Source organism: Microtus ochrogaster, linkage group LG5, assembly GCF_000317375.1.
Source record: "Microtus ochrogaster isolate Prairie Vole_2 linkage group LG5, MicOch1.0, whole genome shotgun sequence".
In the NCBI taxonomy this organism is placed as follows: Eukaryota; Metazoa; Chordata; class Mammalia; order Rodentia; family Cricetidae; genus Microtus; species Microtus ochrogaster.
The window spans coordinates 24,184,980-24,194,942 of record NC_022031.1 but is presented as its reverse complement, the minus strand read 5'-3'; the positions used below and the strand labels follow the sequence as shown (position 1 = coordinate 24,194,942).

General features: G+C 39.1%; 1 protein-coding gene across 1 annotated transcript in view; it reads right to left on the bottom strand.

The window, feature by feature from the left end:
- The window catches only part of Mms22l (MMS22 like, DNA repair protein), a 110,069-nt gene extending 107,018 nt beyond the window's left edge, over positions 1 to 3,051 (bottom strand). Inside the window, exons 1-3 of the mRNA XM_026786734.1 lie at positions 2,892 to 3,051; positions 2,452 to 2,627; positions 1,556 to 1,691 (exon numbers count right to left, since the gene is read on the bottom strand). Coding sequence (XP_026642535.1) covers positions 1,556 to 1,691; positions 2,452 to 2,612 — 297 coding nt within the window. The 5' untranslated portion in view covers positions 2,613 to 2,627; positions 2,892 to 3,051. The remainder of the gene's footprint in view (positions 1 to 1,555; positions 1,692 to 2,451; positions 2,628 to 2,891) is intronic.
- Between the last annotated feature and the right edge of the window lie 6,912 nt (positions 3,052 to 9,963).

Below are 9,963 nucleotides of genomic sequence, written 5' to 3'. Positions count from 1 at the left end.
GGGGGAGGTTGTAAAGGCAGAGGGTAGATTTGAGGAGATGTGGAGATAAATGGGATGGGAATGCATGATGTGAAATTCACAAAGAATCAATAAAATTTTTTTAAAAAGGTCAGTTTCAGACATAGTAAATTATTAAAGATAAAATCTCCATCTAAACTTACAAAAATATCTATAGAAGATGGATCTCAAATACTATTTCAAAAACCACAACTTTCATTTCTATCTTCAGGAAATTTAATAAGATACAACAAACATTCTGGGGGTTAAGTTTTAGGTTACATTGTATCACACAGCTATAAAATAGTTCAGAAAATAAAAAGACTTACTGTCCTAGTGAACTTGATACAAGTTAGTTATCTGGGGAGAAGAACTTCCTTTGAGAAAATGCCTCTACCAGATTGCCTATAGGAAAGTCTGTAGAGCATTTTCTTGATTAAAGGTTCATATGATATGGGAGGCCCAGTTCACTGTGGATAGTGCCATCCTTGGGCAAACAGTCCTTGGTGGTATAAGGCTCCTGCCTTGGCTTCCTCTCAGATTCCACAAACTGTAAGCTAAATAAAATCTTTTTCTCCCCAAGTTGCTTCGGGTCACTATCTTTAATCACAGCTATAGAAAAGCAAACTAAAACAATTACATAAATGAAAAATGTATATATAAAGCCATATGATGCCTCATTTTAATTCCTGATAGTAATCCCATGTCATCATTCCTACGTGCCTTCAAATGGTCTTGGATAAAGACCCATTCACTACAACATGCAGAATTATAGAAAAATCGGTTGGCTTGTTCTCTCAAATAAGAGAGCTGGAGAGATGGCTCAAAGTTAAGAGCACTTGTCGCTCTCACAGAGGACATGCATTTGGTTCCCAGCACCTATGGATGCGCAAACAACCATACATAATCCAATTCCATGGGGAATCCAATATTCTCTTAGGACTTCTGCAGACACCCGGCATGCATGTACACATGCAAAATAGCAGGCAAACCATGATTTCTATTCTAATCTAAAAAGAAAAAAAATTTTAAAAAAAACAGATTCACTGACAGTTTTTGATGAGAGCTTACAAGATGTATTTCAAATTTTTAAATGCATGTCTTTGAAACAAGGTGTCAAAAAACAAAGGCCAGGTGTGATGGTTCATGCCTGCAATTTCAGCACGGATTAAGCTGAGTCAGGAGTATTGCCATAAATTCCAGGCCAACCTAAGCTACACACTGGTTACAGTTGAGACCCTGTCTTAAAAACAAAAACAATGCTTATACTATATGTGTTATACATAGAATATTATACATGCATATAAATATTTATCTAATGCAAAAATAGCTCAGTGGTAGGATGCTTGATTAATATTTATAATAGCCTAGATTTGATCTCTAGCATCACACAGACGTGCACACACACTCAAGGACTCTGAACCCCAACATAAACTCTTTAAATAATGTTAATAATGGTAAGATGAACAAGAGCACTTCCCCCATTGGGGAGTATTTCCAATATTAAGGGAAAACCTAGCAATGTAAAACTAGACAGCATCTAGACTTAAAAATAGACATACATGTACCTGAATAAATGAAAGAGCTCTCGAAATGAATTTGTTAATGCTGTTTCAGTAACCCATTGGAAGCCAAATAGTTCTACTGTATCCTCTTCAAAATTAGTTGGTAATGGATCAAGATTTAAAATCAACCTGCAATGAAAATGCTGACTTAGTCATTTGAATCCGGACTATACACGGCATGTACATCAGGAAATGCTTGGGTATCTCACACCTTAAGTTGTTAAAACAGGTGAAAAGCAATGCGACTCAAAAGGAAAAGTCTAAAAGGATTCTGGGCAATACACGTGGTGGTCCTAGGTCATAGCATTTTACCTCTGAACAAGACGGTGGGCTTCTAATCACCAAATATTCTCAATTATGACTGAAGAATGGCATTATAAAGTTATGCAATGTGCTTTAAGGTTAAAAGGGTATAATCATAAAGTCAGCAAAAATGGTTTCCTTCATTAATAAAATTGCTTCAGGAGACATTGCCAAAATAATTCAAGATCAGCAGCTTTACTGCAATCAATTACAGTTATTCAACCGATGGAGGCTATGGCTCTGGATGCAGATAGCTAGGACTGGAGAGAACTGGAGCAGCAAAACCAGCTGCGTCCTGCTTACAAACTAACTCGTAGACGGGTGCTGTCCTTAGAAGGAAATACCAATTTCAAAACTGGTATTCCAATTCCTTAGCTGCTCAGAAAGCAGTCTAAGTCCCTTACATGTCTGTATTCAGCTATCCCCTCCTACCAAGCAAGTTCTCCGAAAATACTCAAAAGTCAGCCAGGGCACACACATAGGCTGGAACCTTCTAGGTACTAGTTATCCAACAAGGAATGGTGGGCACCGAAGTTGAGACTTGAGTGACAATTAAACAAGAGTGGGCTCCTGCTCTTTTACCTACCGCTTCAGGGAGCCGGCGGCAAGATAGGACTCTCCGGAAAAACCTCTGCCTTCTCTGTTGTCAAAGGCACAAGAAAAGCAAGGGGGTTTGCACCATTCTGTCCCCAGCTCCAGCTCTAAGCTGTCCGTCAGGAAAGTCGACACGGCAGAACCGCCATCCATTATTCACATCATGCCCTGAAAAGTTCAATCCAGTTATCGGGACGGCTCCGAAGAGAAACAGGAAGAAGCTGAAAGGCAAGGGGCACCCTCGGGAACCCAAAACGTCCCCTTAGCCCACGGGAGAAACAAACTTAAAGCAGAGAAACCTGAGAAGGGAAAAGGTCCACAAGCATCCGGGCGTCTTCCTGGGCCCCGGCCCCAGACGTGCGAGCCGCCAAGGCTGCCAACGCGGTCCTCGCTCCCTGCCAGCTACAGGTGGGGGCTGAGGCCCTCACGTACCTCAGCCGGGTTTCCGGGCGCTGCAGACCCGCCGCCTCCCTCCGCTCCAGCCCGGCGTTCAGAGGGAGCCACCCTACCGGAAAGAGCCCGGGCCCAGCGAACGCTCCCTTCCCGGGGAACCGCTGGTAGGGATCCAGAACCGAGAACCTTCCCGGACCAAACCGGAAGCAGGCGAAATTCCCGCCACGGCGGGCCCCGCCCCCGAAGCCGCCCTCTCGCGAGGTCTTCATCGAAACTAGTAGGACTGTCCGAGATCTCGCGAGAGTCTTTCGGTCCGGGCAGAAGCGGTAGTCCAGACTTTTTCTGTTTACCTTTAGATTTCGCGGGGCGCGATCTCCGTACAGAAAAGTAGTTCTCGGTTTAGACCGAAGTGAGGCGGGTGTGAGAACAGCTGGAATCAGCTTCCAGCCAGGGCGGCGCTACTCCCAGGAGGCTCGCACCTGTCCCCGCTGGTCCACCCTCTTTCTTCCTGTGATGGAGGATGCCTTCTGCTCACAAGTCGTGGCCCAGCCAGAAGAGCACTAGGAAGAAGAGAACCCCGTGTTCTGAGATACTGAAGAAGTCAGGTTACCTTTCTCTCGGGCACAGCAACTTTTACCCCTTTTGCAATGCATCTGAACAAAGTTACGGTTTTGTAAACTACATGGACCATTCGTTCTCCTTATTCAAGTGTTCTTTAAAATTGACTCCTCGGGCTTTTCAGTGTAACCAAGAGATAACTAACACATTCGAATATTACCATCTTGAGATGTAAGGGGAAATTTTGAGTTTAAATGCAACCGGTAATCTGAATACCTAGTTCGTCCTGCGTCCCCTTCATACAGAACCTGTCTGTCATACAGAACTCTTGTCTGTTTAAATTAAATACAACTTATTTTCTGACATTGGATGAAGTGAGACAAAACACAATCTGAGCTTTATTTTCACCACAGGCTAGGGTTCTGGATGTTGTATTTGTGCAGCTCAGTTGTGTGCTGAGACTTGCTGCTTTTTTTTTTTTTTTACTGGATTCTGTGTCATATTTAAAGTCTGTGACTTGACTAGTTTGCATCATACAAGTTTTACACAATCACCTCAAGAATCTGTTGCCTGAGTATGAGAATATTGAGCATTAGCACTGCGGTTAGAACAATTTAGTTACCATGTGACCAGTTTTCTTCCTCCAGTCAAGATCCAAATACACTGTTGTCTGTTGAGTTTATTTAAATATCTAATGTTAATTAATCAACTTATGTGAATGGAGTAAGTGAATGGGAAGAACAAAATAATCTCTTCATAAATCATCCAAGTCTGTTAATGTATTCGAATCTCCTAGGGGGACTGATGCAATACTCAATGAAAGGGGCACTTAATAAGTGTGAACAAGACTCCTGGATCTCAAAGTGGGCTGGCTAAGTACCCACAGATGACAAGAAGCAGTATCACTCTTAAAAAACCTGATGGTAAGTGTAAACAAGAATTGTTAGAGAAAAGCGGGATCTGTACCGGTAGGCAACGCCACATAACTTAATGTCCCACACCAGTGGTTGCGTTCACAGAGAAACATAGCAGCTGTTACCCCACAACCAAGCAGGGAAAATTTGAAAAGATTAAGCACTCAAATCTTTTTCTATGCTCCATGTTTTATTGTTACTAGCCAAAACTAACCAAAAAACAAGGTAAGGATGCAGCCTACCAAGTATATATTCTTGTGATGGCAACTAGGCCAGAAATGAGGACTAAAGGAGAGTTATGCACAGTGAATTAGACAAAATTTTAATGATTTTTAATATTAATTTTGTCAAGGCATAACAGTGTTAAGAACTATTGTATCTAATAAATATCAATTTCCACAGATACAAATATAACTATATATTGTATATTATAACAAATGAAACTGTTACTGCAGATAGTCAAATAAGCGAGATTGTTTTTAAAGATGAGGTGTTGAGATCTTGTCTAGGTGTCCCCAATTTACTTTTCCTCCTGTCTCAGCCTGTCAAGTAGCTTAGACTACAACCAGTCATCACCATATTCATCTGGCGGTTTTAATCTGTAATCGATGATGCAGTAGAAAATTAGTATAGCTATAAAACATTTGAATAGTACTATCTTCCAATTTAGCTTATATTATGTGACTCAAAAATAAAAGAATATACAGCCTAAAAAAGTATACATGGAACATTCCTGCACACAGACTGTATTCAGGGACATAAAACAAATTTCAATTAAGGTCTTGAGGGCTATTAATGAGGTATAGTAGTGGAACAGTTGCATGGCATGTATAAGTTCCTGCATTTGACCTTCAAAACCACAGAGGAGTGTTGGAAAGATGGCTCAGTGATTAAGAGCATTAGCAGTTCTTCCAGAGGTCCTGAGTTCAACTTCCAGCATCCACATGGTGGTTGACAGTCATTTAGAATGGGATCTGATGTCCTCTTCTGGCATGCAGGTATACAGGTAGATAGACAACTATATACACAAAATAAATCTTTAAAAAAACACAAAGGTTGAAAGCAAACAAAGTTTATTGTGTATCCACAGTGAAATTGGGAGCTATTTACACTAGAAAAAAAGCGGGGGGGGGAGGGGGGAGAAGAAGCCAATGATGCAAATACACAGTTTTGAAAAATTAGAAATTTGGTGAAGTAAACTAAAGTTAGAAAAAAAAAGATAGAAAGGAGAGAGAAGATGAGCAAGGAAGTCTGGACCGCGAGGGGTTAATCCACCCACTGAGACAGTGTGCCTTTTCTAATGGGAGCTCACCAGGAGACCTAGGAAAGAAGTATTTCAAGCTAGCAAAGTCAATAGCTGCCAGATAGCATTGTTATATTGAAAAAAAGTTTGATGGAGAAATAAGAACAGTTCAGATAAACAAACATCATGAGAACTAATCCACCAATGCAGGTATTTAAAAAATACTAAGCACGTGGGAAAAAGAAAACAGTCTCAACCATGAGATCAACAGTTACACAAAGGAGACCCTGAAAGGAATCTATCAGCTCCAACAAATCAAACCAGCAAATCACAAATTCTAATAGAGGAATATGGAAAGCAAACAATAATCTAACCAATCAGAGAAAATAAAAGTACAAAAATTATTAATTATTTCTTATTAATATTTAATGTAAATAAATAGAAACAGACCAGCTACCTAGATTAGTAAACAAGATCCCTGGTGTCTTCAAGAAACACTTTCCTAGTAAAGATGCTGAAAGACTAGAACTCAAAGAATGAAAATGAACTATCAAGCGAGAAGCTGAAAATATGCTTGCACTGCTATTCTGACACATGATAATGTAAACTGCAACACTGTTCAGAAAAAGTACTATGTAATACTAACGGGAATAATTTATCAAGAAGATACACAAAATACTGTAGATTTTCATCTCATAACATAATAGGCATGAAAGGTCAGAGAGGTAAAGATGCAAAGATGGATGATTTTGATACCCCACTGTCATCCTGAAGTTATCCAAATTTAAAGATCAACAAAAACAAATCAAGAGTTAAATTATGTATTTATTAGATTATCTTAACATATAGACAGAGACTATTCTATTCAACAGAAACAGTACACATTCTTTTAGCATTCAGTGGCATCTCCTCGCCAATAGATCATATTCCAGATTATAAAACAAGACAAATCAGAGTAGAATGCATTTAAGGTCAGCCTGGTCTCCAAACAATAAGTTACATAATAAAACCCAGTCTCAAAAAAGAAAGAAAGAGAGAAAAGAAAAAAGAAAGCTAAATGATCTCAGATAACTTTGTTGATAGACATTAATGTCTTCAGCAACAGGAAGTATGAAGAAATAATGAAGATCGGTGATGAACTCGATGAAACTGATTAAAAGAGTAATACATAGGATCAAAGAGCTGGTTTTTTGAAAATTTAAACAAGTTTCCCAGCCTCTAACAAAACTCACTAAATGAAAAGCAAAGATTGAAATTAATAAATGTAAAGATAAAATGGTTATTACATGGGTTCTAATGAAATCCATAGAAAAATAAGGGAATACCTTGAAAGCATAGTTTACAAAAACTTGAGAATCTACAAGAAATGGGTAAATCCTTTTTTATTTTTTTTTACCTTTTTTATTCTCTCATATATGGTATGCCTACCTCAGTTTCCCTGCTCACCCCTCCCCTAGTCGCTTCTCTCCATCTCTTCTCTCCCTTAGATCCACCTGCTCCCTCAGAAAAGAGCAGGCCTCCCAGGAACACAAACCAAACATGGCATAGTATACTACAATAAGACCAAACACTTACCATCATATTAAGGCTGGATGAGTAGACCCAATAGGAAGAAAAGAGTCCACAAGCTGGCAAAAAGTCAGAGACAGTTATGCATCCCACAAGAACACCAAGCTACTTAGCCTTGACATATATGCTGATACCTACAGATCTGCAGAGACAACAGACCGCTACAGGCTCTCTGATTTCTGTGGATCCCCATGAGTCCCAGTCAGTTGATTGTGCGGGTCATGTTCTTGTGATCCCACTGGTTCCTCCCACCCTTCCTCTGCAGAACTCTTAGACCTCTGCCTAATGTTTGGCTGTATGACTTTGCATCTGCTCCCATCAGTTGCTGGAGGAAGTCTCTCTGGTCTCTTTCATGACAGTTCTGCTAGGCTCCAGTCCTAGAACAATCTGAAGACAGGACAAATTGTAGGTCAAAGGTTTTGTGGTTATGTTGATGTCTCAGTTTCTCCCCTTAAGGCCTTGCCTGGCTACAGAAGATGGCCAGTTGAGGCTCCCTGTTCATTATTACTAGGAGTCTTTCCAAGGGTTACTCTCGTAGATTCCATGGAATTTCCAGTGCATTATGTTTCCTCCTTGTCCCCGAAATGGCCCCCAATTTCAGTCCTTTCTCCCAGTATGTTCTCCTTCCCTCCCCACACCACTTGATCCCTTCTATTCCTAACCCCAGGCCACCTGAAAAATCTCTCCTATTACCACTTGCCAGGGAGATCTTTGTGTCCCACCCCAATCCCTCCTATTTGCTTAGACTCTCTGAGTCTGTGAGCCGTGGCATGATTATCTTTTACTTTACAGCTAATATCCACTTATAAGTAAATATATATCATGCTTGTCAAGAAATGGGTAAATTCTTAAACTCTTGTGACATATCTCAACTAAATCAAGAGACTATGCATAGCTTAAACAGCTCCATGGTGCCCAGGAACACTGAAACCCTAGTGAAAAGTCCCAATGGAGAACAGGGAATGATTTTGTTCATTTTTAGGAGAAATTACAAACTTGGAATCTGTTTAATTATTTTAAAACAATCTCTGAGTAGAGCACTGCACAGTTAAATTTATTATATGAGGACTTCTTTGCTTGCTTATGGTGATGGATGTCACAGAAATTATACAGACTTTTTTCTTCGTTCATCACTTTCACCCGTATTTGTGTATATTTTCTACATTTAGCCTGAGATTATTCTTTATCAGAGTAGTCCAGAGAAGCCAAAGATTGGACACCCAGATCTAAAACAGTCTGCGCACATCTGCAATGGCATGAGAATAAGAAGCCTTAACCAACAATCCCTCCAAGACAATGAAGAATGAAGGAAATATGGATTTGTGAAGTAACAGTAGTATTATTAGAAATGGGAAGAATTAGATCTTGTATAAGTACAGAAACAGATGCCTTAAACTATTATCCTCTTCCCTTCATGATGGGATTGGCTTCTATTCTTCTACATTGCTATTAATGTTGTTATTACTATCTTTATAGTGTCACTTCCCTACATGACACCCATGTGTTTAAGAAAATTGAATTCATTTCTCTTTGATGTTTTGTTAATACCACATCAAAATCTAGAAGGTGTCTGCATAGTTCTCAGAAGTAGCTTCCCTCGGGGGTAAGATGTTAGTCTTGGAGACTGCTGTGAGCCAGTGACTCAGACAATTAAAGTCAGAAAAAAAGGATAATTAGGTGTTAAATTAAAGAAATTGAAGAAGAGTTTTAAAAATATATAGAAGAAGGTAGATAATTATTTTTAAAAAATCAAGAAAATGAAAGTAAGGATTGTGACCCGACAAGCCATTTAGGTCCACCAGGTAGCTTGGGGCCACCTGCTTCACAAACATGACCACAGAGAAAACTGAACTAGCTTTTTCTGGGGGGAGGTGATTGACTTTAATTTTAAAACTTAATTATTTGAGAATTTTGTACACTATGTTCTCATCATATTCACTCCTTTCCTAACTCTTCCCAGGTCCACCCCCATTTCCTACCCATCCAATGTGGGGCCTGTATTTTTCCTACCCATAAAGTCCAAGGTATATTTATACTACAGTATCACATGTCTAGCTTTCCCCTGTGTAAGCATGGTCAATTTACCAGGAGCAAAGTTCTTTAAGAAAACTTACTTTTCCTCTCCAGTAACTCCTTGAGTGGTGATAGGGCATCATGTCTCTCTAGGCTGAGGTTTATACTAAATGAAGGAAAGTCATACCATTTCCTCTGAATCTGACATTAAACAGGGTATTCGCTTTCTCCACTTTTATTCAATATTGTACTCAAAATTTTGCTAAAGGAGGTAGAAAAGAGAAAGATAAAAATGGAAAAAATTAGGAAGGAAGAAGTAATACTATCCCCATTTGTTGACAACGTGATTCTATACTCAAAAGGTTTGTGAACCCATTCAAAACACTTCTGAAACTGATACTTTGAAAATGGTTATGGTTATGATTATCTTAACTGAAAATGTTAAGTAGGAAAAACAATATTATACACACCAATGATCAATTTTCTGAGAACAGTATCAGGAAAATGTTACATTCAAAACAGCCTTTAAAATATCTCGTCATAAACCTAATCAAGGAAATGAAAACCCTCTACAAGGAAAAGCTGGAAGTTTAAAGACAACTAAAAACAGAAATTGAAAAAGACTCTAGATGATGGAATAATTTTTCATGCTTCTAGATTGGCAGAGTTAATATTGAGAAAAAATGGCTATTCCACTAAAAAAATCTACAGATTCAATACAATCATCAGCAAAATTCAAATTGCACTTTTTTCAGACTTAGAAAAATAGAAAATTCATATGTAACACACACACACACAAACACACACACACACA